Here is a 27,793-nt window from a genome sequence, read left to right on the forward strand (position 1 = left end):
TAATATGTAGAATTACAAAGTATTTAAATAGAATTAATTATTCTAAATTAAATAAACACCTCTGCTGTTTATTCTCTACAACAGTTTTGTTAGTGGCACATTTAACATTCTTTGTTTTGAAAAAAAGAAACTTGAATCTGATTTTAAAGCATGGCAGACCTGGTGTTTACTCAAACTGCTGAGCATTATAATTCAGCAACAGTTTAACAGCAGGACAAATTCAAATTTAAGCGAAAATGTGTCATTAGGAGATAAAAGGCTTGAGGGTTTTTCCTCACAATGCCTCGAGTGAATCCTTAGCTTAATTGTTCGCTGTGTTGTTTTCGAGAAGTTAATTTTGCTCTCAACTTGAGGTATTGATATGCAAGTGAGCTGAACTGGAGTATGTGGGAGGAGGAGGAAGCGACCAGGGGACTCCACGCGCGTATTTCATAATATGACAGTGACGCGCGTGGGACCAGCTGCTGCTGTGAGACCTTCCCTGCTCCTTCGCTGCGTTTAGACTTGTGACGAGGACATGAATCTCTGTAACTCTTCGTTGAACCCCAAACTGAAAATTTAAACGAGAAATGTCCGCTCAGGGATTGTTAAGCAGTGTTTTCTCGTGCTCCCTGAGCCCTAAAATCATTTCCAAGCGGAGACTGAGGCAAACGAGGAGTTTGGACCCGGCGCTGATGCGACATTATGGGACTGAAGTTAATGAGACGACGTGCAAGGTGAGTGACCTGGTGGCGTGTGGGTGCAGGAGCTGTCGTCAGTTTGTTTGCCACACGTGCCACAAAGCTTGAAGAAGGTTGCTAATGTTGTGTTTAAATACCGTTGCTTGTAGACGAAGGAGGCGTCAATTTAGCTGTTTTGAATGATTTTCCAGTTTGTCGCGTGAGTCTATTAACTTTTCTTACTTTCACATATTAACTAACGAATTTCCTTTGAAGTTTTGCATTTCAGTCTAATTTAAAAAAAAATCTTTAAGTGAAAAACACGAGCACATGGCTTAAAGTTGGAGCTATATAGTGACCAAATTCCGGAAGAGGCTGGAATTCTCTTAAGGATGATGCAGCCTGCCTAGTAGGACAACACTCTCGGTACTATTTGATCTTAAAGGAACACCTTTTCAAACTTTATTGCTTTACATTTAATACAACCATAGCATTATTTCGGGAATTGTTCAAATATAAAAGCTAAATCGCCTCAGACCTTGGTAGGCTATTGCAACATCACCATGTCAGTGACTAAGTGGACAAACAGTTTAGCTTCACGTGTGACCCAGTCATGCTCTAGTTTGATAGCTGCGTCACTTACAAGACTGATGATTTTACTAATTCCTCTTCGTTTAAATGATGTCAGCAGGAACTACAGCTTGTTCTAACTTGCTCATGTATGCTGAAAGAAGTGGCACTGGAAATTTTTGTTGCTTTTGGCAAGTGCTTAGCAGCTCTTCACCCAAAAAAATCAACTTATTTTCTCACATAAGGACATTGTTTTTAAAAAGCATTAACCTCCTCCTTGGATGTTTTACCCTTTTATAAATTGTTTTAAAATCAGTCATGGTCAATGTAATTTTAATACTTTGACAGATAACCCTCCTTTATGTAAAACTAATGAATTCGATTTATATAAAGTAACATCGATAAAATCTAAATATATAATGCAAAAAGAAGTGATAGCATAAAAATTAACTTCCAGTCAGTAGATGCACCTTTGGCTGCAATCACAGCACTGAGTCTTTGTGGATCGGTCTCAGTCAGGCCTGCACATCCCAACACTGGAATTTTACTCCCTTCTTTAGATTGAGGTCTGAGTTTTCACTCAACCATTCCAAAACATTCACTTTGTTGTCTTTAAACCATTTCTGAGTAGCTTTTGCTGTATACTTGATGCCATTGTCTTGCTGGAAAATAAATCTTCTCCCAGGCCGTAGTTCTCTTACAGACAGAATAAGATTGTCCTCCAGGATTTTTCTTTATTTTGCCGCATTCATTTTACCCTCTACCTTTACAAGCCTTCCAGGACCTGCTCCTGAGAAGCATCCCCACAGCATGATGCTGCCATCGCCATGCTTCACAGTGGAGATGATGTGTTTGTGGTATAGCATCGTGTTGGATGGCCAAAAAGCACCATTTTGGTCTCATCTGACCAAAGAATTTTATTTTTTTAACTTGATCATGGAGTGTCCCACATGTGTAATATGAGTTTTCTTCAACAGTGGCTTTCTCTTTGACGGCCTTCCATCCATACGGCTTTGATTGGTGAAGAACCTGGACAACAGTTTTTGTATGCATCTCAGCTGCTGAAGCTTGTAGCTCCTATAGTCACAGGTGTCTTGGTGGCCTCTCTCACTAGCCTCCTTCTTGCACTCAGTTTGTGAGGACAGCCTGATATAGGCCGATTTACACTTGTGCCATATCACTTCTGTTACTTAATGATGGATTTAACTGAACTCCAGGGGATGTTCAGTGCCTTGGATTTTTTTGGTATCCATCCCCTGACTTATTATTTTCAGTAACATTTTCTCTGAGTTAATTGGAGTGTTCTTTTGTCCTCATGGTGCAATGGTAGCTAGGAATACTAAATAACCAGTGACTGGATCTTCCAGACACAGGTGTTTTTATACTACAGTCACTTGAGATACATCCACTGCACTCAGGTGATCACTATATCACTGATTGCGAGACTGCTAGCACAAATTGGCACTTCTGTTGAATCAGGTCAGTCACTTCAAAGGGGGTGAATATTTATATAGTAACTTATTTTAACTTGCATATTTTTGCCGTCGGTACCTACAGTTTCTCAACTTTTCATGTAAATATTTATTGAAGTGATTTTCAAGATGCATTGCTGTATTTTATATCAAGTTCATGGATATAGAATACTTCCCTAAGTGCCACTCTACATTGTTAAAGAAATATAGAGTCTTGTCTTCATAAAGAGGTTCCCTGTCATGCAATTAGCATAAAAGAGGGGCAAATATGTTTTAAATTCATTACATGGTCATTTGCATCTGATAAATCTATTCAGATATATCGTATTATCTGTGTTGTCTGCTTTTACTTTAAGTCTATTTGTATTGCAGTGCTTGTACTTGTCCTCATGGTAACACTGTTTGTTTAGTTTAATGGAAACCTGTTAAAGACTTGACATTATAATAGGCTTGTAATGAATACCAGCTACCTGATCTCCCTTACTAAAACAAGGAGCCAGCTCCTACAGCCAGAGCTGTTTGAAATGTAATCACAGTAAATCTAAATGAAGTTGATTAATAGTGAAGACAGCTCCGTGTCAGAGAGGATATTCCATGTGATTTATCACTTAGGGGGGTGTCTGGATGCTGCAGACTCTACAGTGCTCAGAGAAGCTAAGCTATTGTTAGTAGGAAAATGTTCCCTCCACCGGGATCAACTGCAGATTTTTTAAAACTAACACCAGACCTTTTTGATATTTGAAGACTGTACTTGTAACTGTAGAGTTGCATTAAAATCTGACATCTGAGGTGTTTGATGCTGCCTGACACACATGATGACGCTGTTGACTTATACCGGCAGTAAGTAGGTGACTTGCTGTGTGCAAACTTTATTCCAAGTCCATAATGAAAGTCACATTCTCTGGGTGTGCGAATAGTTCAGTTGAGGACAGTTGTATCTAAGATACCGTCCAACAACACTGATGAAGTCAGGCTGAAAACGTTTCCTACTCTGCTGCGCCTCCGCCCAATGAAAGGACCCATTCCACACATCAACCACTTTTAATGAGAAGTGCTTGATGTTATTCAACTCAAGTTATCAAGGCCTCTTGTGAAAGTGACTCTATGAGGGATTTTCAGAGTGCTGAGAGTGTAATAGAGCACATTGGAGACAAGGCTGGTATGTGCTCTGTTATACTGTAACTTCAGTGTGTATGACTCAAAAGATCACTAAAAGGAAAGTAACAGCAGTGGGATTCCAGCATGGAAACACATCTTTGGTCCCCTTTTAAAAAGTCTCAGAGTTGTAATCATGCCTACATGCGAGGGATTTCTGCAGCTGGAGGTATAAATATTTTCTGTCTGTCCCTACATAGTCCATCAGGACTGATTGGAATATCTTTAAAGACCCTGTAAAGTGAAATCCAAAATTTGTGTCGTAACACACTAGATATGTTGGAATATGGTTGCTGTAAACATGTGATAACACTGAGATCTACATGTGACTGATGTCATTGCCTTTTATTGAAAGTTAACATTCACTTGAATGCTGTTTTTCTGTTCATTGTGAGGTAAAATTGCCAAATCTATCAGCCACAGTGGTCTATGGATCATTTAAAGCAGTGTTACCAAACTCTGCTCACCCAAAGAGCCAAATTGTTAAAAAAAAATTCATTTGCAAGAGCCACAATCTAAGTGGTGAAAAGTGGCAAAGTGGCAAGTTAAAGATGGCAAAAATGGTCAAAAAGCGGCAAACATTGAGAGAAAAGTGTCAAAAATAGGTGGGAAGTGACCAAATAATGAGTTAAAAGTGGCAAAAACATTGCAAAAAATGAGTGAAAAGTGACTAGATTGGGCAAAATCAGAAAAAACTTGGGAATAGTGGGCAAAAAGGGGCAAAAAATTGCAAAAAGCAGGGTAAAAGTGTCAAAAAGGGGAGAAAGTGACAAAAAGAGGTGGCAGAAATGTGTGAAAAGTGGCAAAAAATGAGATACAGGTGGCAAAAATGGTCCAAAAGTGTCAAAAACATTGAGAAAAAGGAGTGAAAAGGGACTGAAATGGGCAAAAGTTAGAAAAAGGTGGGGAAAATGGGCAAAAAGCATCATAGAGTGGCAGAATTGGAAATTAGTGGCATTTAATTACAAAAGGCAGCTTAAATGGGTGAGAATTGGCAAAAAATTGTGAAAAGCAGGGTAAAAATGTCAAAAAGGGGAGAAAAGTGACAAAAGTAGTAAAAATGTGTGAGAAGCGGCAAAAAAATAAGATACAGGTGGCAAAAATGGTCCAAAAGTGTAAAAAAAAAAGTGTCAAAAAGCATCATAGAGTTGCAAAATTGGAAATTAGTGGCACTTAATTGCAAAAGGCAGCTTAAAAGGACAAAACGTGGCAAAAAAGGGAAAAAACGGGCAAAAAATTGCAAACAGCTTGATAAAAGTGTCAAAAATAGGCAGGCTAATAGCATGAGAGCTTTCCTCCAGTCAGATTGTAGCATTTTTTTAAATCTGAGTGGGCGTGGCTTAAGCTCATTCAACAGACGCCCACACAGTCCTGGAGCAGATTTTACTGCCTCATTTTTCATGATTTTGAAGCTTAATTTTACAAACTTCGAGATGTTTTATTTGGCTGAAATTAGATTTAGGGGTTCATAACACAGTGACCTGTCATACAATAAACCTAAATACAGATTTATATTCTCTTCCAACTTTGCATGATTTTTGACTCTTAATTAATAATAATAATCCCACCTCATGTTCACCCCTTGCTTCCCAGATCATTCTTGTGAATGCAATATCTTCACAGGACTTTTGGAATTTTCTTTAAACTTTGCACAAATGTTCATTCAGCCTTAAGGATGAAGTGGTTAGATTTGAGGTTAAAGGTCATTAGTCAAGGTCATGATGTTTGTGAACGTCTTTTAAGAGATTTGTATGGGATGTTTCCCAGATAAATGTGAAATGTACCCTCAATCAGTGGATTTATGAACCAGTCATCTGGGTTAAGTAAGGTTATAAAATTGTCAATAAGAACTTTGAATCGATGTACTTCTGCAACAGTACCAGTAAAAAGATGACCATGTTTTGTGTCTATAATTGGAATAAGGCTGTTTTATACTGGTGGAGAGAAGGCATAATTTTGGTTGATTTGGACCGTGCTTAAATTGTGTTGGACAGTGGAGTTCAACTGGTGGGTCATGACCCAGAAGTGAGTCACAAAGCCCTTTTCAATGGGTTGCAAATGAGTGCAAGTAAAAAGAAAATGTGGCAAGTGCACAGTAAAAATACAGTGAATTCAGTGAAACTGTATTTTTCCTATGTTGAGGAGTAAATTTAAGTTTTTTTCTCCAGGTTTCGTCTGATTTATCTCTTTTTCATTGGATAATGTAGCTGGTTTTCCCAAGGTAACAAGGAGATGTATTTATAAATTAATTATTTTATCATTACCAAATTTCTATTACTAAATTCCCATGCTGTCTTAGGAAAATGGAGTAAAATATGATGGTGCATGCTCCATTTGCTTTAAGGTCTAATCTGAAATATTCTCTCTAAATTTAAACATTTTCAACAAATTTAGTCACACTCCCTCTTAAGGAGGCTGTAGTGGGTCCTGATGCCTGACCAGTTGAGAACTGCTGGTTTATGGTATGAAATAATTATGAACATTTAGACATTTCTGTGCCCTTTCAAAGCTCCAAATAAGTGTTTCCTAACCGCTCAACGTGTGCAGAGCCCTAAATACAAAAGGTGTTGGATATCTTGCCTTTTTGCTTGCAACTAGCAGTCAGAAATGCCTCAACAAATCCTGCTTTTTTATCTTAAACTAATCAACAACCTTGCCTCACCCCAGTAACATATGTTCAATAAAATTGTAATTTTAAGGACTATTTGAACTCATTCATGGCAAATATTGAGAATCAAATGCTCTCAGTAGCCTTAAGATCTGATCCATCTGCTCAAAGGCTCTGTTCCAGTCTTCCAAATATGACTAGAAAGATAGTTTTGGATGCGTTTCCACAAAAGTGTCTTTAATCCCTCCGTGTAACTACACATTTTCAGTGTTACAGAAGTTTTTTTTTTTTTTTTTTTACAAATTCATGGCAAAAAAAAAGTAAATAGAAGACAGAGATTTAAAGATGACCCTGAATTCACCATATAAAATTTATATGAAACACACTACCACTGATACTACCACAGCCTTCCTCCTGATCCACCACTGTACTTTCACTGTCTGACAACTGTGAACTTCACAAAGGCATATACATTCCAGGCGGTAGATCTAGTTTTAAATGACCCAGTATTTCCCATAGGTGGAATAGCACTGGGCCGTATAAGAGCACTCAGGTTCGGTAGTCTGAGGTGAGATGGAAGAAAGAGACATCTGGTTTACATGAAGAGCACCTCCACTTTGTAATTCTCACAGAAGAGCAGCATGACCTGATGCTTGGCTAGAGTCCCTCAGGCACATATTTCCTCTCACAGGGGGCCATCTGTTTGCATAAAATAGAGGTAAAGCGGATGGCTTCAAGCCAAAGCACCAAGACATCTAGTTAGTGTGTGATAAGAGTGAAAATAAACAGTGGTTTAGATGTAAACATAGATGGCGAATCACAGTTTGACACTATGCCACTCTCAGGCAACTATGTAGGGTTGCAGAAATGACATGTATTATCACTATTAACTATTACTGTCTTGGGTTTAGCTTTCTTGGCTCTTTCACAGGTATCTTTATTATATTAAACTCAAAAATTTAACTCACTATTTAATATGTTTAGAGAGAGCATTGTTTGTCAATGAAAATGCTTCAGATACTTTTATATAAGATATATAATATCATATATATGATATTATACATATAAGAGGAAGCAAAAGATCAAGCAGTGAGAGTCTAAAGTGATCGGATCCTTATGGATTTTTGGACACTATTTAAACAGGTAAAACATCAACATGCAGGCGTTATTAAAGTAAGAGTGACCCCAGTGAACCACTCCACCTCTGATCTGAGGTATCTCCTGTGTTTATCTGCCCAGCTCATTGCATTGTTGTTTTCATCTTTCATGGATTTTGGCTTTTAGATTGTCAAGAAAACAGGCATGACAGGCCTAATGTTTAATAAGACTGTGGTGGATCACTGCTGCGATCCACATAAGTGCCCAGCATTGGTTAGATTCATTTAAAAAGATTTTGCATTTCATTTTGAGATGTTCTTGTCCTAGCTTCTGGACATAAAAATCTTCTGAGTTATGAAAAACTTTTTCTTTTGATTAAATCTTTAATGTTAAAGACAAGAAACAAACAAACAAAAAAAAAACACTCATGAACTGATCCCTATTGTCATCTTCTTTCTGTTTTCACAGTTTACAAAAGAAAAGTCTGTCAAAGATGCTGATTTTGTAAGAATCTTTATAATGAGTGAGTTCATTAATTTTGATTAAGTGCAACAGCCTTGGGGAAATACCTTTATAAATGACAAAACAGCCTGATCAGACATGCAACAAGAGCTTGTTCTGGCTTGTTCCTCTGAGATGGCACTAAATTGCAGGAACCTATAAAGCCTTTAGAGGGAGCTGTTCATCACTCTGTTGGCAGTGTAGTGAAATAATGAGAGCATTTATCATTGGGACAAAGATAAAGGATTGACAGTAGGTACCATCCAAATACAAAATCTGTGAATTAATCTATTGTGGCAACTTAGTTTTGTGAATGTCTGTCACATCCGTGGTTGACAACATTTTGTGGTGTGATGCTGATGTAATTTTTTCAAGCTGATTTCAGTGCATGTCATTGAGGTGAGGCTTTTACTGATGTTGGGCTTATGTCATCTATAATGTGTAGTGTCATTTTGTGTATTTTGGTGTCATATTATGATGCCAGGCTGACATCTTCAACCAGTAAGTTCAGTGCAGTGCCTGACTTCATAAATGCTCTACAGAGTAAATGGGCACAAATCCCACAGAAACACTCCAAAAAAGCCTCCCAAGAGGAGTGGAGGCTGTTATAACTGCAAAGGTGAGGGGGTGGCATGTCCATATTAAAGTGCAAATATTTGAATACAATGTCATTACAGTCCCTGATGGTGTAATGGTCAGGAAACCAAATAATGTTGCCCCATATGGTGTAGTTCAAGTGGATTTGATGGATGTAATCTGAGCCTTAATCTTGCTATATTGTTTGAACTGCCTCTGTTTTCTTTTATTGAATTGAAGGAAGTGCCAGCAAACCTTTGTGTACATATACATTCAAGTTAAGTGCTGAGCAGCCAAGGAAAAGCAACCCTAGTGTGCTTTAAAGTGGGTAACTACTTTGAAAAAAATCTCATTTATTGATCATTACATTTTAAAATAATATGAAGCAGAGTCATGATTCTTTTACACCTATAGAAGAAAAGTATTGGGGGGCTGCAGTACTCTAGGGTGGAGGAAATTTGTGGTCATGGTATTTCATTTCACTGGCCTCATCAGTGAAATAAAGCAAAAACATCTCTCTCTCATGAGCTCTGTTGGATAAGAAACCAAGACTTTAACTTTTATCCCTTCTGGGATCAGCTCTTTACAACTTGACTTCCACAAATTTTAAATTTGAGATTTAGTTACACAAAGGTAACTCCTAGGTATCATCCATTAACAAACCACAAACAATAACTCTTATTTAAAGGAGTTTATTTGAGTATCTTTTCTACAATTGTATATTTCACACTTTAAATAAGTGGGATTAGTCCAAAAGTAGTTTTGTTACTTGCACTGATGAATTGGTGTAATATCTGTATCGGCCAACATTGGCCCTGCTGTTCATCAGAGGTTGTGTTCATGAGCGTCACAATAGGGTAGGCGACCATGCCAGTTGCCTAGGGCCTCCAAAGGGCCTCCCAGAGACAGCTGACATTGGAATCTGACAGCATGGAATCCCCTCTAAACACTGCAACCACAACACATCGAGAATCCCCCTTATGGGACCCCCTACTAGCCACTAGCAAGCAAGCCGGCTGCTGACTAGTGGTGTATTTGTGATAGATGACAATAATTGATCACAGCTATTGAGCAAATCCATCCTTCCGCCATGCAGAAAGAAAGAAAAAGCAAGAGGAGGATGAAAAACAAAAACGGGGTGCCTTCTGCCTCCGAAGTGTCTAGAAACGCCCCTGGTTGTTTTGCATAGCAGGTTAAGCAAGTCAGCTGAGACATCCCTTTCCCCAGCAACCTTTTCCAATTCTTTCTTTCTTTCAGGAAGACCTCCAAAGAGAGGCACTCAGAGGGCATCCTGATGAGATGCCCCAACCACCTCAACTGGCTTTATCTGCAAAGCTGAGCCCAGCCACCCTTTGGAGGAAATTATTTTGACCACTTGTATCTGTGATTGCATTCTGTGATTGTGACCCAAAGCTCATGATCATAGGTGAGGGTTAGGATGTAGATTGACTGGTCAGTCCATCTGTTTTCATGGTTAGAAGTGAATATATCAACATAGTGGGAGTCTTATGCCAAAGAGTTGATGAAAAATATCACTATCATTTGTCATTTCAAACACTGGCCCTAATTTTCACAATCAGTGCAGTTCTACCCAAGTGACATTAGGCTACGCACTCAGACATACTGTCATGAGTGATTCAACCCCTAATTATGCCATTTTTAAAGGGTTTATTTCATCAGACTATTTGGAATTTGATTGATAATTTGATGATGTCACTTCACTGACTAAGATAAATTGTGGGAACCCAGATTACTCTCATATCTAATAGGAAGACTGCATGTTTCCACTCCCATGTAATAACACAAGAGGAATGTCTGAAGAAATGGGAGGGTCAACATTACTGTAACTCTCTGCTGCTCATTTGTGTCCCAATCATCAGTCGGCATGCTTAGAAAAAGAGACAAAATATCCCTTGAGTAGAGCACAGCACAGTACGCTCAATTTGTTGGAAATTCACTCGTTACTGTCACTTCATTTATAACACAGATAGCCATCAGAAGAGAAGTAGTAAGTAAATATCAAAAGAAAAGCAAGTGAGATTTCTGTCCAGCCATTCTGCCATGAGCTAACATCTGTAGAGGGTGAAGTGTTTATGTTTTTAAAATCTATTGCTATATTGTAAATATTAATGTTGAAATATACTGTTTGCATAGTGTTTCCTGTACAGTGTCAGTGTTAGTCTTTTAACACACTTCATTGCAGAGCATTCAGGGCTTTATTGTCTCTTTCTAGAAGCACTGATGGTCTACAGAAAACACATTAACACAGGAAAACGCTTATCATGTCACATTCTTAATAAATGTTTACACTGTACTTGTTCATACTGTATTTGTACTGGAAGCTAAGCTTCTGTTGCATCGTCCTAATTCTCATTTAATGAAAGAGATCCCCTTTAGTGTAAGCTTTATCCTAATTATGAGTTACTAAGCCTCTTTAGGACATGACTCATCTGATTGACTTGACTGAGGTGGATCAAAGCTATGTAATCTGCAGCATGAGGATGCTCTGATGTTGAGGATTGCAAACAAGATTATTTGCCTTGTCATTAGTACAGTGCTAAAACTTCACAGCTGCTCTTTATAAAAGTTTACTGATGAATATTGATTGATGAAGTATCCAAGGTTATTCAGAAATCAGTAGAGCATGGACCCAAATAATGTTGCAGCCTCATGCAATTTATCACACAGAGAAGGGGCAGAATAAAGATGAGATATTTTCTTTAAAAGAGGCTGGTGAGAGTGTTTGCATTATTTAAGAGCATACTTTTATGGGCCATCAATTGAATATATCATGCTTCTTCCTCAGGTAAAGTCTGATAAATTCAGCTTTTGCTTCCATATATCATCCTCTAAAATCGCCTCCAACAGTGTTAGCTGTCAGAGTCATGGAAAAACAGCTGAAAATTAATGTCATTTCTGTGCTTAGGTGACAAGTGAAGCGAGGGTGTCTGTCAGTTTAGGCAAACTGAGAGTCTGCAGAGGGTGTGACTGGTTGTGAACTGAGAACGTGACAGCAGTGATGGATGCCTCTGATGTGTTAGCTGAATAACTGCGTACATGTGTCTCCTCAGGGTGACTTCACCTGGAACAGCTTGTCAGGACGCAGCATTGGCCTGAAGCCCGTCCCGCTGCAGAGCCTTTCAGAGTTGGAGAGGGTCCGCCTCCAGGAAGTGGCCTTCAGGCGATTGCTTCGGGATCGCGACCTGGGCTGCCACATCAGCATTCCTAAATGTATTAAAGCACACCAACATGAACACACATACACACACAAAAACAATGATAAAGACTACTCCCTTTAACTTTACTGTCTTTTTTTCCAAGCTGAATTTTAGACCAGAATGTCCTCTTAAACAGTGGCTTTCAACTGCTGGGTCAGGACCTAATTGTGGGTCACAGAGCAGTTTTCAGGGGGTTTTGAATGTTGGAAAAGATAGCAATCAAGCCATGACATCACAGACATCATTAGATTGCAGGCATTATAAGACACCATGCAAGCTATATCATCAAAGATTAGTAGAGCGCAGACATCACATGACTTCATAGGTACCATAAAAACAATAGGAACCCAGGCAATACAGTTACTCTTCTACACAGGTTGAGACCAGCAGGACCAAAATGTAAGAATGGAGCAGTTAAAAAGGCATGGAAAGGTAAAAATGGGAGAGGTAAAACCATAAAGGGAGGGTAAAAGCAGTCAAATCTGATAAGAGAAACAGAACAAGAGCCAGTAAAACAGTAAAATATCAATTTAGCGGAAAAATCCAAGTAAAATTAGGCCCTATAAATATAAAGGTGTTAATGAATAAATATAGTAGTTAAAGTAGAAAACAAGGAAAGGTAAAAGAAAAGGATTGACAGATCAAGAGGAATTGAAATATGCAAAATAATGAAAAGGCTCATAAAAAAATCTGTTAGAATATAAAAACCAGATAAGAAGGCAGTTGAAGAAGTGATTTAAACAAAGCAGCTGATTCTGCATGTCATATCTCTTCAGGTAGGTCGTTCCAAAGTCGAGGAGTCCTGATGGAAGATAACCTTTAGTTTTAAGTTTTGACTGTGGAACAACCAGGAGAGGTTAAAAGCTCTACTATATAGATTAGAGCCAGACCCTTTAGTGCTTTAAAAGTGATGAGTAAAATCTTTTAATTGATTCTAAAACTAACAGGAAATATGCTAAAATTGGGGTGGGATGTTGTCTATAAACCAATTAGAAGCTTAGCTGCTGCATTTTGTTTCAGTTGGAGGCGAAAAAGAGCTTTTTGACTGATACCAGACAGGAGAGAATTACATTAGTCAAGATGGGAAAAATTGAGGGCGTGGATTACCTATTCTATATCTGACTGAGGGAGAGTCGATTTTATTTTAGCAATTGTGTATGCCAAATGGATTAAAATAAAATGTAAGCATTAATAGCAAAAAAATGATCCAGGTCAGAATCGCAATTCATCATTTCTACGGTTCTGAATCAGTTCTAAATGCCCAATAAATTTATGTCTTTAAATACTCTTTATTACACCCTGAGTGCATTTTCAGCCAATTTAAACACAGCTGCTAGTTTTCCTTCATCTAACATCTTTAAATTCTCTGGTGCACAGATTTAGCAGAAGTATGGCTCATTGGATGCACTGGTAATGTTGACATGACTGTGTCTGACACAATGACTAACTGTCTGTAATATCTGTGGAGCGGTGAGTTACTCAGTAAGGTTGCACAATTTTGGAAAATAATCTAACTGCAATGTTTTCTCCCTATAATGGAATTATTATTTTTTTTAAGTTCCTCGTGTAAAGTCTTTTTAGGCAAACAAATGCAGTGAATCATCTAACCAACACAATAATAGATTGGTTAAACTAGGGCTCGACAGTTTCGAAAAATAGATAATTGTGGTTATTTTGACTCCTGATGCAACTTTTGTATAATTTTTTTTGTATTACATGGAATGATGCATTTTATGTAATTCATATTTTTTAATGAGAAAAATCTACAAAAACAAATACAGTAGGACTTTTCCCAAAATACTCTTGAGAAAAATTGACACTTGCATGTTTGCATTATGTGTAGAGCATAACTTTGCTGCAGTTTTTAGAATTAAACCGGTATTTTGACACACGTTGTAGGTTAAGAAATATGGCACCTTCAGTGATTTGAAAATTGCAGAGGCCATATTGTGATTTAATCTAAGTTACGATTAGTTGCCCAGCTTTATTACTCAGCATGTCCCTTTTTCACCAAAAATGTGTGAAGACTCACTGATTCCACAACCCCCAGGTAATAGGACGCCTGGTCCAGCGTGTTTGCTAAGGGTGCTAAACAAAAGTAGTGGCGCCTACTTCAGGAATGTGTCAAAAGCCACACAATAACATGACCATCCAGAGCTGGAACAAGCAGAACAGCCAACCACTGCTGACTGAGACAGCTAATACAAATAACCAGATATTGTCTGTTTCCAATCAAAGACCAGTTTTTAAAAGGTGACCATGTTAATCGACCATGCTCATCTTGAAAACGTGAAGAGCCCTTGTGTTCAGTTTTTCATTGATTACATATCTGCAAAGCACATTTTAGACAAAATGTGAAATGTTTTGTTTTTAATGTCGTACCTACAACAAACAATAAAACATTCACACATTTCATTAGAAATTATTTTGCATTTTCTGCAGATTAATGTTATTTTTGTTATACGTTTTATTTACATTTTTGTAATCAGCTAATAAAAATGCCGCAAATGTATGCTTAAAAGGCATTGAAAATATTTTATTAAGTCTTTAAATGTCAGATAATTTACAGCTCCTTATTGCGAAGCAAACTATAGGAGATGCTGAAGTAAGAACCCAGTTTTCAAGATATGTTTTGAGCTTTTTATGCCTTTTTTTATAAAGGAAGGCCATACATAGAGTTAGAAATGGGGATGATAGAGTGGGAGAGAGAAATGTAGGTGAAGAGCTACAGGCCAGACTTGAACCTGGTTGCCACTAAGCCACCTGCACCTGCAAATTAGCTCCTCTTTATAAAAAATAGATGTTTTGTGAATCAGGAATTGGTTTGAAATGAAATTCAATTTTGAATTGAATCATGACCCCTAGAATTGGAATTTAGTCTTATTGTGTGTTGCTTAAAGATTTACAACTCCAATAAACATGCATGATCTCTCAGCATTTCTCTGTAGTAATATGCTTTGTAAAATGTTTTGCCCCCTCTTTTTAATCATATGTGTTGTTCCATCTTATTACCAAACCACCACAGTTTTCATTAAATTCATTTGAGCGGTTGGAAATTCAGAAATTCAGGCCACAAGTTCTCATTAAGGAGATGGTGTTTGGTCCTGAGGCCAATGCAGTTGAGAGGCAGAGCTCTAAAATACAAGTACCAGCAGAAATTGCTTAATTCCTTTTATTTGAAAATAATTGATTGCAAAAAATGCTACTCAATTATTTTCACAGAGACAGATTATCTGCCTAATACAAAGTGCAATTGACTGTGTAATCCCAGATTTGCATTCTTTCCTCTTTATTTAACTCAGTGACCCTTCACTTTTCAGATGGCCACAAGCACAAGAAGTCGCTCAGGAGGAAGTTGGATTCATTATCCAAAGAAAAGAGTAAAGACAAAGGTAAGGCTTATTTTATTGATTAGCTACTAGCTTTATCATTCTCTTAGACTAGAGAGGATTCTGTCAAACACTCTTAGCTGGAACTCAGTGTATATAGACACAGTGAAGCAGTCATTCTCAGCTGTTTATGGCAGAGAACCACTGACTGATCATAATCTACAGCACAGTAAGGAAGTCTCAGCGGGAGCTGTGATCGTCCAGCACTGCCTGCTGTAACAGTCTGGCAGGAAAGTGATGTTCTCTGTCAGAGAGGCAGTCGGGGGAAATAACAAAAACAATCTTAAGTGGAGGCTCATTCATTACAGCCTGTCCTCCGGCATGGCCAGCCTTCTCTTTCCTCTTTCCTCTATCTGTCTGTTTACAGAGGCACTTCAGAAAGTATGCGCTCCCTGACTCTGAATATTGAGTGAGAACTACAGAGCACTGTGCACACTCAATATTGGCATTTATTTTAAAGTTCAAGTTTGAATAGAGTGAATGAATGCAACAAAACACAAGGTCCAGAGGGTAAAATACACAACTAGACTTACATATCTTATTCAATATCTCCCATTTGACTCAGAGCTAACAAGATGAACTTTAAGTCTCCCTGTCTCACCCTTCCCCTCCCACAGAGACCTTGCCCCAGGCGTTTGGCATACCGCTGTCTCAGGTCATATCCAACGACCACACACACAAGCAGAAGCATGACCCGCCGCAGGAGGAGCACAGCGACCCCACTGAATTGATGCTATCCTTCCTCCAACTCACCTCCGGCTTAAAAAGAACCAACAAGGAGCTCTCCAGCAGCAACTCCTCACTTAGCTCCACTTCTGAGACTCCTAATGATTCACCTCTGCCCAGCACACCAGAAACAGCCCCTCGGACACACAGGAGGGTAGGCTCTTCAGTCGATAAACCTGACACTCTCTAAAGCAACGGGAAATGTCTGATTATGCATGCAACACTAGATTTCTCTGGGGGTTTGTGACCTTTTAGGATATTATCTCTGTGGGTGGATGAAGCAGACATTAAATGGCTGTGCAGCATTTCATTACTAACAGCAGTCTCTGCATGATTGTCACACATCTGCTTGACAGGGAGGAGTATCTGTGGATTGCATCACAGACCTTGATGATAACCAGTCTCGCCTGTTGGAGGCCCTCCAGCTCTCTCTGCCAACAGAGTCAACCGACACCAGGAAGAAACGGCATGACAAAAAGCTCAGCCTCAACCCTATTTACAGACAGGTGCCCAGGGTAGTGGATCTCTGCTGCCAGCACTTGGAAAAATATGGTACATAAAGCTAAAATGTACATGAAGAATATTCTGTTTATGATACAAACTTAGCACTAAAAATAAGGAAATTTGTGTTTGGTAGATTATTTCTTTGTTGTATGCAAATGATATTTTTCTCTGATTTTCCTAAATAGTCGATGCAAATGATAGTCAGTATAATTTTCTAGTAATCAACCGTTAGAGCATAATTCAAATTTAATTGAACAAACCTCCCAATGATAACTTTTTTTTTTCAAAAATAGAAAACTCAAAATGCACTGTTCCAAATTATTACGCACAACAGAGTTTCAAAACATTTTGTGGGTTGTAATAAACTGAAAATGGTCATTTTTTGAATTTGCAGCATTAGGAGGTCATCTTTGCTGAAATCAAAAGCTATTTCAATCAAAACCATCTTAACAGGCCAAGTTTCATGTTAACATAGGACCCCTTCTTTGATATCACCTTAACAATTCTTGCATCCATTGAATTTGTGAGTTTTTGGAGAGTTTCTGCTTGAATTTCTCTGCAAGATGTCAGAATAGCCTCCCAGAGCTGCAGTTTTGATGTGAACTGCCTTCCACTCTCACAGATCTTTTGCTTGAGGATGCTCCAAAGGTGACACAGAGGTATTCTTTGCAGCATGAGATGACGCATTGTCATGCATGAAGATAATTTTGCTACGGAAGACACGGTTCTTCTTTTTGTACCCTGGAAGAAAGTGGTCAGTTAGAAACTCTATATACTTTGCTAAGGTTATTTTCACACCTTCAGGGACCCTAAAGGGGCCTACCAGCTCTTTCCCCATGATTCCAGCCCAAAACATGACTCCGTCACCCCCTTGCTGATGTCGCAGCCTTGATTGGACATGGTGGCCATCCACCAACCATCCACTCCTCAGTCTGGACCATCCAGGGTTGCACAGCACTCATCAGTAAACAAGACTTTTTGAAAATGAGTTTTCATGTATTACTGGGCCCACTGCAACTGTTTCTGCTTGTGAGCATTGGTTAGGGCGGCCGAATAGTAGGTTTATGCACGACTGCAAGCCTCTGGAAGATCCTACATCTTGAGGTTAGTGGGACTCCAGATGCACCAGCAGCTTCAAATACCTGTTTGCTGCTTTGTAATGGTATTTTAGCATCTGCTCTCTTAATCTGATGAATTTGTCTGGCAGAAATCTTCCTCATTATGCTTTTATCTGCACGAACCCCACTGTGCTCTGAATCAGCCACAAATTTCTTCACAGTACGATGATCATGCTTAATTTTCATGAAATATCGAATGTTTTCATACCTTGTCAAAGGCATCGCACTATTTTACGCTTTTCAACAGCAGAGAGATCCTTTTTCTTTCCCATATTGCTTGAAACCTGTGGCCTGCTTAATAATGTGGAACGTCCTTCTTACGTTTTCCTTTAATTGGGCACACCTGGTAAACTAATTATCGCAGGTGTCTGAGATTGATTTCAGTGATCCAAAGAGCCCTGAGACACAATACCATCCATGAGTTTAACTGAGAAATGACAAATTGAATGTTTATGACACTAAATTCCAAGTTGCATAATAATTTGGAATGCGGTGTATACTGTACTGTACTATACTATACTATATTACTCAGTGCACTGTGATATAAAACATGATGTGTGATACTTGTCTATGTGGCCATGGATAAAAGTAACAAAAAATGCTACAATGAAGTGAGGTAATTGAATATTAACAATACAATAATATAATGGTGCATCTCCATATCTGTTGAAATTAAATCAAACACAATTCCCCTAAAAGTGTAAAAGGTAGATTTTGTATCTGTTCACTGCAATAAGTGTTAGTATCACCTCTTATAATGCTTCATCTCTGAACTTTTCTCCGTTGCTGTCTGACATTTTCCTGCTGTCTTCTTCTCAGCCTAATGAACTTCTGTTCACACTGCCCTTGTTCATGTCATAAGCACCCCTGTTAGGAGTTATAAAGTAGTGAGACAGTGAGTCTAATTGGCAGGGAAATCTATTTAGAATGCCATATTTTTCTGTTCATAACATTAATCCTGGGTGTCAGTGAGCTGATATTTGCATCACAAAGTTAGGAGACAAGATATTGAAATTCCCATTTTGTCCAGGTCCTTATGCAGCAGTTCAGATTCAGTAACAAATGTAGTTTGGCATAATCTTTTAAGTCACAGAATTCTAATATCTTAAAACTGAATATTAGAAATAATATTTGCAATCTTCTTCTTTCAGGGCTACAAACAGTCGGAATTTTCCGTGTTGGGAGCTCAAGGAAGAGAGTACGACAAGTATGTTTTCTGCTTCTTAGTTTTATCAAAGCTTTCTACATTTCAGTTAATTAAACTCAAAACATTTTTTGACAATTACCATCACAATATTTCATCCAGCTTCGTGAGGATTTTGACCAAGGATGGGAGATACAGTTGGACGAGGAGCACAGTGTCCATGATGTAGCTGCTTTACTGAAAGAATTCCTCAGAGACATGCCTGACCCCCTGCTAACAAGAGACCTCTACACAGCCTTCATTAACACATTGTGTAAGAATGAGAAACAAACACACAACCAAAATAACAACAAGTCCCCAGTATCATTTTTGGGGATTTGAGGTGTTATAAATTGACGTCATTGTAGTGTCCTCTTCCCTGCAGTGCTGGATGATTCAGACCAAGAGAGCGCCATCCAGCTGCTGATATTTCTGCTTCCTCCTTGTCACAGTGACACGCTGCAGTGCCTCCTTTGCTTTTTGTCTACAGTGGCTGCACATGCCAAAAACAGCCTGGACAACGAGGGACATGAGGTAAAAAAAACATTGGCCTGTAATGAGACTAGGTGTACAGGCCAATTGGGGGACCAGAAGACAAGCTGTCAATACTTTGGTCAAAATCTTTTTGATTCCATCTACAAGTACAAAAATGTTGAAGAAATGAGCAACTATCAGAGTTTTGCTATTTAACATAAACTGTTTACAAGTTTAATGAGATTGTGATGAATCCTAACAGCCATCAGAGGGCAGTAAGACAGATGTTTGTAACATCTGCAGCCTCTAATTTGTAGAGAAGTGCTGAGCCGAAGCGCGGCACATTATGCATGGTGAACCATTGTGGATATCTTGATTAAATATGCACATCCACTACCAATCGCCCAGCTGCACAGTAACTACACAAGCTGAGCTGCCACATTAATTATATCTTATGTTCTAATTTATTTCACAAATAGTATATGAGCAGTGACATAGTGATGCAGGCACACATTTGCAGCAGCATTTTCATCCTAAAAAAGGAAGCCAGTCTTAACATTGGCCATTTTTGAGTTAGAAGAAAAGATCATGTCTAAGGTATTTGATGAATCACCAAAAACATGTTTCTAAAACTAAGCTTCCATAAAACACACTTTATGAAAACTTTGTGAGCATGACCTTTTACTTCTCCCCAATTTTACAATTTCCTGTATAATATAAACCCAAATGTCCCTTTTGTTGTAATGTTAATCTCTTTGTGTTGGTCTTACTTTTGACTACTAATCCTCAAAATTGAGATTGTTTCCCACAGATGTAAGGCCAGTTTATTCTTGGCTTCAGTCCTGAGTATACATACTGTAAGGGTGAACCAGAGGTCAGCATGGTCTCTTTGAACAAAAACAGGAGAGCCAGTCTTATTAATAGTGGCAGGGTTGTGTAAGGCACACATTCCCAGCATTTCCTGGGTGCAAATGAGGGTGCTTGTCTACAATGAAAGAGTCGGACATGTTAAGTTATTCTGTATCACATTTTGAGTTTTTCCCATGCACATCTGCAGATGACATTAGTATCTAAGGTAAATGGCTCCATTCTTAATTCTCATTTCAAGTTTTTATGTAATGATGGTGTCATACATACATGCCCATGCCTGTTAGGGCTTCCATGATTTTTTTGTGAAATGAAAAAATCAGGATCAGAATGTAGAATAATTCTAATCACTGTCATTGAACAGAAGAATAGAATGACTAAACTAGACAAGCTGCCTCTTCTTCTTTTCCATGTGTTTAAGACAAAATGAACAAGTCTAAACACATCAAACTTAATAAGACATCCCAGGTTTTGCTCGTCTGGCCAGTGCAATATTTAAATTCAACAAGCTATCTCATGAAATGATAACTTTCATAGATCAACATAGAGAAAATAGGACTTATATTCCACTTCACCCTATTCACACAACTTGAAATATTTTCTTGAAATATTTTTAACTTGACCAGCCTGGATGGCCAAAGGGAAAATGCCAGATCTTAACAGCCCAAGGACACACGTTACACATAATTCAGGCATAAAATTCTATTTGATCCGCACAAACGTCCTCAGTTTGGTTTGAACAGAATATTTTCAAACCATTTTTATTCAAACTTAAGCAAGAGCTTCTATTTAACTGAGTTAACATCACAGCAAAGATCCACCGCTTTAAAATCTTGAAAGCTCTTTAACTATTTGAGAAAAATGAATTTGCTTCATCTAAATAACTCTGCTATTATGATTACTCAATTACACAATTGGATCTTTTCACTGTTTTGTTGAACAGATCCTGGTACTCAGCTTATGTCTCCCTGAACTTCTGGGATCAAATCTATGAACCTTCTGTTCTTTATAGCCCAGCAGCGTAATTCAGTATGGGAGATACACATGCATCCTAAAGTAAGTGTAGGTAAAATATCCTAGATCTTTACAACCATTTAGTTTAACAACAGATCCCAGAGCTCTCCCAACAAGACACCACATTCCAGCTACTTTTACTGTCATGGTTTGTCTTGATTCTCAGTGTCCTTCTGTACTGTAACCTCACATAATACTAGAGGAGGGAATCTTTATGCACCTCACAGTTTGATTTGATTATGGTTTATAGGGCTGCGATTCAATTCTTAATCGGTTATTGATGCATTTTGATGCGGTTTTTTCCATTTCTGTTCTCACTGGGTCAAACATAATAAAAACATTACATTTGTGTTTAGAAAAAAAGATAAATTTCCACTATCCTCTAATGGGAGATGTGTTTAAACTGGAAATTTACAATTGCACCAAACCAAAGGTAGCAGTATCCCTTCTTTGTAACACATCTGATATTACAAACATAAAAATGTCATTTTTCACAGATGAACAAGTGGTAATCTAAACCTTGTTGTTACACACTGCTTGTCACAGTTCCACCTTTTTGTTCCAGCTATTCCACAGTATTACATATTTAAATTATCGATTATCAGACCTTTATAAATTGATTCAGAATCTTCCACCTCCCCATCACAATGCATCTAAGAAACTATTTTTGTCTCCCACCTCTACATATACATGCATCCGTACACTATTTATATAACAAAACTGCTCTGCTTTCAAAGATTTGACACCAAACACTTAAGACATAAATAAGGTTTCAATATAACATGTTGAAGCTGGCTAACAGCATTGTCTCTGACCCTGGTATGAACCTGAGATACGATGTCCAGTGTTTAAATTAATGTCAGATTAAAGTACTCTAGTATGTATCTGATGAGGAGCTTAATGTCAGATACAAAGTACATGAAAAGACCTTGGGTATTTATTTGGTGTTGATATGTTATTTCAAATACACATGGTTGGTGCAGGCAAGGTTAAAAAAAAAAAAAAAAAAAAATATATATATATATATATATATATATATATATATATATATATATGTATATACATATATATAGTTTTTACAGCTGGGTTGTTTAGGTTTTGTTTTTTTTTTTGTTTTTTTGCATAAATGCTTCTTTTTAGTTCAGTTTTTATTAGTATTTCAGCAATACAGGAATTCCAACAGGCTACTCTTCACTTTTGAATTTATTCATTCAGACCACTCAGTAAGATTTCTTCTTCCACAGAGTAAGATTGTAGAGCAGAAACAATTAGTGTTTAAGAAAGTTAAAGTATATAGTGCACTCTATGTATACATTCTGTCTATACTCTACAGATTCATTTATGGAGGTTAACATCAGACAACATCTGGAACAGTCATACTTTTAAGTTTTTTGATACCAAGAAAAGTCACTGTGGCTGACGTTTATATGTAACCCAACTTGACCATAGCTGTGAGAATCTGTCCATTTGTAAAAGAAGTGGGACATAAACTTTTATTTAAACATAGACTACATTAACTATATCCTCCCACTCTTCAGTTGTGAAGGAGTCAGGATGCAGCCAGTGTCTTAGTTCTCTTCTTCTTTCCAGCGGATATAAGAATGCTACATTAATAAACATTAAAATGTTCTGGAACAAAAAGTCAACTTTTACAATGATTGGCTTTCTGACTCCCACACTGCCTCCAGCATTTTGGATCCTCTCCTGTAGCTTTTGATTAAGATTTAGTTAATTTCTGAAGATTGTTGGTTAAAAATATTCATTATGACACATTTTCAAAACATATGGTACATAAAACAACATACGAGACAAAAAAACAGAGTTTACAAAAACATGATCAAAGGGATAAAAAAGGTTTCTCCAATCAGGTTAGCTACCCTCACTTTTTTACAGTAACTATAAGTTGAATAAACTTGTCTCTTCTTCTTATCTGTTTAGATCACGGGAAACAAGATGACATCACTCAACTTAGCCACCATCTTTGGACCCAACCTTTTACGCAAACAGAAGAACTCAGACAAAGAGTTTGCAGTGGAGAGTTTTGCCCGTGCAGAGGAGAGCTCAGCCATCATCACTGTGGTCCAAAGGATGATCTGCACATACGAGACTCTGTTCATGGTAAGCAAGCCTGCTCTGCTCCAAACAAAAGGAGCATTCAAAGTGTTCATATGACATGAACTCTTTAAGAGAGTAGAGCAAGTTCACACAATCAAAGCAGTAGCTTTGTATGCTCTACAGTCCCTGTTACAGCAAAGTAGCATCATAGTATGAGTAATTAATGCTACGTTTGTTCTTAACCTTGTGAAATGGAGTTTAATGAGTACCATATTAAGTGCTTCATAAGTGAGATTTCTTACTTTAGAGGTTAATATGTGTCATTCCATTTTTTATATAAAGGCAAAGATTGTGAGCAAGGGCAAGATTCACTTCTTTTTAATTCTTTCTGCTCTTTAATAGAAACTTGAGTGCTGATGCTCTTTATCGCAGTGTTTGAAAATGATCTGTAAAAGAAGCCAGAGGGCAGAAAACTGTCAGGCATTTGCTCTGCATCATTACGCCTGCTTTTTCTAAACTGCTGTTAATTATTCTCGCCCTATAGGAGACAAGTGCATGCTGTTTGCTTTGTGTAATGCAACGTAGACACTATGTAAATACTGGCAACATCAAAAATGTCATTGTAAAGGGACAGATCACTTATGAAAAGGGAAATTAACTCACTGACATGGAATATAATAAGCTTTTTCTGACTGTCAGTTCAGTTTAAGTGTGGTGTATTGATAAAGAGAAGTGAAATTAAGCTAAAGACTTTAATATATACTCTTGTTTTCATTCTCCCAGGTGTCTGCTGACCTGCAGAATGAAGTGCTGATGAGTTTGCTTGAAACTGATCCTGATGTTGTGGATTATTTATTGCGGAGGAAGGCCTCCCAGGAATCGTGAGTTTGAAGTCTCTTCATGATCACAGAGAAAAATACCAAATAATAACACCCTGGATATATTAAATGCATTTTTTAAAAAACTGAAGGTGCTTTCCTTGTTTTGCAGAGAGCCAGGCTGTCTTAGAGCAGAGGAGTCCTTCCCTTTGACTGACAGACGCCTATCCAACGACTCCATCAAAGCTTCTAGTGGAGAGGTGTCTCCCTATGACAACAACTCTCCTGTCCTGTCAGATCGACAGCTTGGTAAACACCTGGAGGACAGCGGTCAGCTCTCTGACAGGATCAGCAGACTATCTGGACAGCTCAAAGTCAGAGGCTGTTCTCAGGACGACTCAGGCAGCATCTCTCCTACACTTTCCACTGACAAAGGTAAACTCATACTAAAAAAGTATAAAATGTGATGTGTAGAGGGCATATTCATAAACAAAGTCTGGCAGTTGCATTCATGAAATAATCACATTGCAAACATTACAGAGTAAATGATTTTCATAAATAAAAGAAAGAAAATGGCCTAAACCAGGAATAAATAATGTATAGACTCATTTACATGTAGTTACATGAACGTTGGCTCACTTTAGCTTTTTCAGGCTTAAACTGGCATAGCTACTCTGGCTATGTAATAAACCTTGCTACATAAGCCGATGTAACTCAGTTAGCTTTAGCAAACATGAGCTTTAGCAAACATAGCTAAAGCTAGCGTAGCTTTGTAGTTAACGTACCTATGAAGCTTACATAGAGGTTTTGTGAGCTTAGCTTAAGATACATTTGTCGTGTAGATATGTTATCTATAGCTAAGTCAGCATTTGCAACATAAGCTTTTGCAAATGTAGCTAAAGTTAGCTTTGCTATGCAGATAATGTAGATAAGTAGCTTACATAGCTGATTTGTGAGCTTAGCTTAAGATACATTTGCGATGTAGCTAAGTTATCTATAGCTAAGTTAGCTTTTTCAAATGTAGCTAAAGCTAGCTTAGTTTTGCAGATAACATAGAGATGTAGCTTACATAGATGCCTTGTGAGCTTAGCTTAAGCTATTTTAGCTATGTGGCAGCTTTAACTACATAGCTACATTATCTATAGCTAAATTAGATTGAGCAAAGTGAGCTGTAGCAATCATAGCTAAAGCTAGCTGAGCTATGCAGATAACTTGCCTAAATAGCTTAGCAGCTCTTTTGTGAGTTTAGCTTACTAGCTGCATTTGCTACATAGCTCACTTATCTATGTAACTTATGCAGTTAACAGAGCGATGTAAGCTATGCTGGCTATGTTAGAATGTTTTCATAGAGGATGAGCTTTTTTCTATAAGCAGACTATTTGGCTTTATTTTATGTTTTGTATTTGGGTTTTGCAGGTTAGGTTTTTGACTTTTAACTTTTGGCATCTTAACCCTTGCCCTAACTCTAAAAGATAGTGTAGTTTGATTTTATTTCAAAAGTTTTGGCATGTATTTCCGTTCTGAGTTTTACGGCACTTAGTATCATAAACAGTCTGCAGCCAGACTGTCTTGAGAAATTTTGCTGTTTGAATACTCTGCCAAATTAAGAGAATGTTTGTCATGTGATTTGATTCTGATGCATATCAGTTGTGAAATCAGCGTGCTTAAGTTTTCTGCCTGAACAGCCTTGCAGGATCTTCTGGATCTTCTGCAGTTTTGCTAGATCCCTAGCTACGCCTTCATTAGATTTATTGTTAAGTAAGTAACATCTCCTCTGGACGCCAGAATTTGTTCCCAAGGAGGTCAGTGTCTGCAGATTACATGTAGTGCCGCATAGGTCCAGTGGAGTCAAATGAAGTCTCCTTTTATGCCATGGTCATTTTTAACATTTTAGAGAAGCACATTGAGTCGTTGTGTTTTGAGCATATTAAAAGAATCCATCCACATCTTCCTAGTGCATGTTTTTTTTCCCACCTATTTTTCACCACTTTTAAAGAAAAAATATTGATTCTGATGAAAATGCATATCCTGTTTCTTTATGAAACTTGGAGAAGGAGATTGGTGTTGTCACATTTGTAGAATAGGATGCAGCTGGCGCCATCAGCCTGCAAGCTTGGCATTGCATGAAAAATCAAAAGCGGCAACTAGCCTGGCTTTGTCAACATCATTTTATAGTGCATATGAATTATTAATCTCATTTGGATGTATATTTACATAAAACACATGTATTTGAAACAAGTAAGGCATTCCCTTGTTTCCAGTCTCTTTTATATGAAGTTAACTGGCTGCTGGCAACAGCTTTATATTTACTGTATATCCATTGAGCGTGCTATTGATCTTCTCGTCAAGCTCCCAGCTGGATTAAAGTAAATTCCCCAAATGTTGTCCTTGGATTTGTTTCAAAAATGGTCTTAAGGACATGAAAACTTTGTTAGCTTGCACAAACAGCTGCTCTTAAAGCTCTTTTAGCTCTTAAAACTGATAAATAGACCTGAATATGCCGTCTTGCCAAGCTGGTGAGGATGAAGCTTGCATAAAATTTATAATGACTAATGTTTTATTGACAGACTGATAAATTCTACCAAAGTATAAAATCCTATTGATGTTTTTTAGAGGCTCCATCTGAGGATTTTTGGGACACCTGGCATGAGCTGTTCAGCAAAGATTTCGGCGGCCACCACATCACTGGTAATAGATTTCTCTGTACATGTTTCTGCAGATGGTCCTGAGATATGTAATGAATGCTGGATGCTAATGAATGCTCTCTCCCAGGCTCCCTTGGAGACGTGTCGGAATGTGAGTCGTACGGATCATCGGAGGGGCCGAGCTGTCACCAGGGCAACAACAAGCCTGACAGACCAACACAAACCTCATTGGGCATGCTGGGAAACAGACCACACCTCCCAGTGACTCGCAGCAGCAGCGGTCCCCATGACCAGAGAGGACAGAGACAACAGCAATCATCATTACATCGGGGTTTGAGCAGCCAATCGGCAGCCATCAGCTCGGACAACTTAGCAGAAAGGACGCTACAACCTGCGTGTCCGTTGTTTAAGGTCAGGAAGGATGCTTTGACTTCTTTTCACTACTCGGGACAGCTAAGGGAGACCCATATTTCTCACTCCACGCCCTCTCTTGTCAGGTGTGAGCCTGAAACTCAAACTCATCAACAGTTTCAGCAAAGCTCAACCTCACAGATGGACACAGAAAAGGGCTCTGGTGCATCAAATGGGCCAACAGAGAGGTGGCACATATGGCACATACTATCAAAGGAAAATGCAGACACTCTGCCTGAAACCTTGGTGTGATTCACACTTGAATGATGCCACAACTGTCTGTTTACAGTTAGAGTTGTTAATGTAAATGTCATCCAGTATGTATGTTTAACTGTATATACTGTACATTATAGATGTGACATAGGTAATTATGATTTATATTGTCAGAAAATACCCTTCATATGTTTTCATTGTAAACCTATAGACTCTGTAGTCTTGTGACAGCAGCTACTTAGTTACTGAATTATCTACTAGCTGTGAACATTCTCCTAACATGTTTTCTTTTTATTTATTATTGCTATTTTTATTATTGCTAATATTTTTTACAGAGAAAAATACTTGTGTTCTATCTGATTTGAATTACAGTTTGAATCGTCAAATTAAGAATCCCTGTCTCCTCTTTTTGCCTGGAGAGAAAAAATGGTTTAGAACTATTATTTATAGAGAAATCCTGTGAATCAACGGCCAGTTTTGAGGCTAAAAAATCATGTAACTGTACGATTGCAATATTGC

The 27,793-nt window shown here is 38.1% G+C and overlaps 1 protein-coding gene across 1 annotated transcript; it reads left to right on the forward strand.

Moving 5' to 3' along the window:
* The first annotated feature begins 448 nt into the window (after positions 1-448).
* LOC121523087 (rho GTPase-activating protein 6-like) lies at positions 449-27,793 on the forward strand. Its single transcript, XM_041807844.1, has 13 exons — positions 449-716; positions 11,711-11,870; positions 15,178-15,249; positions 15,864-16,126; positions 16,329-16,524; positions 18,746-18,801; positions 18,901-19,051; positions 19,163-19,311; positions 23,071-23,250; positions 23,971-24,068; positions 24,178-24,440; positions 26,619-26,693; positions 26,778-27,793. The coding sequence occupies exons 1-13, from the start codon at positions 570-572 to the stop codon at positions 27,311-27,313; spliced, it is 2,346 nt and encodes a 781-aa protein (XP_041663778.1). The 5' UTR covers positions 449-569; the 3' UTR covers positions 27,314-27,793.

This window comes from Cheilinus undulatus, linkage group 15, assembly GCF_018320785.1.
Source record: "Cheilinus undulatus linkage group 15, ASM1832078v1, whole genome shotgun sequence".
NCBI lineage: Eukaryota > Metazoa > Chordata > Actinopteri > Labriformes > Labridae > Cheilinus > Cheilinus undulatus.

What these genes read in the sequence shown, in the direction of transcription:
- LOC121523087 (XM_041807844.1), top strand. Translation starts at nt 570, where the DNA reads ATGTCCGCTCAGGGATTGTTAAGCAGTGTTTTCTCGTGCTCCCTGAGC. An exon ending in TTAATGAGACGACGTGCAAG is followed by an intron (nt 717 to 11,710) that starts GTGAGTGACCTG and finishes GTGTCTCCTCAG; the next exon opens with GGTGACTTCACCTGGAACAG. An exon ending in TGGACAACGAGGGACATGAG is followed by an intron (nt 19,312 to 23,070) that starts GTAAAAAAAACA and finishes TTATCTGTTTAG; the next exon opens with ATCACGGGAAACAAGATGAC.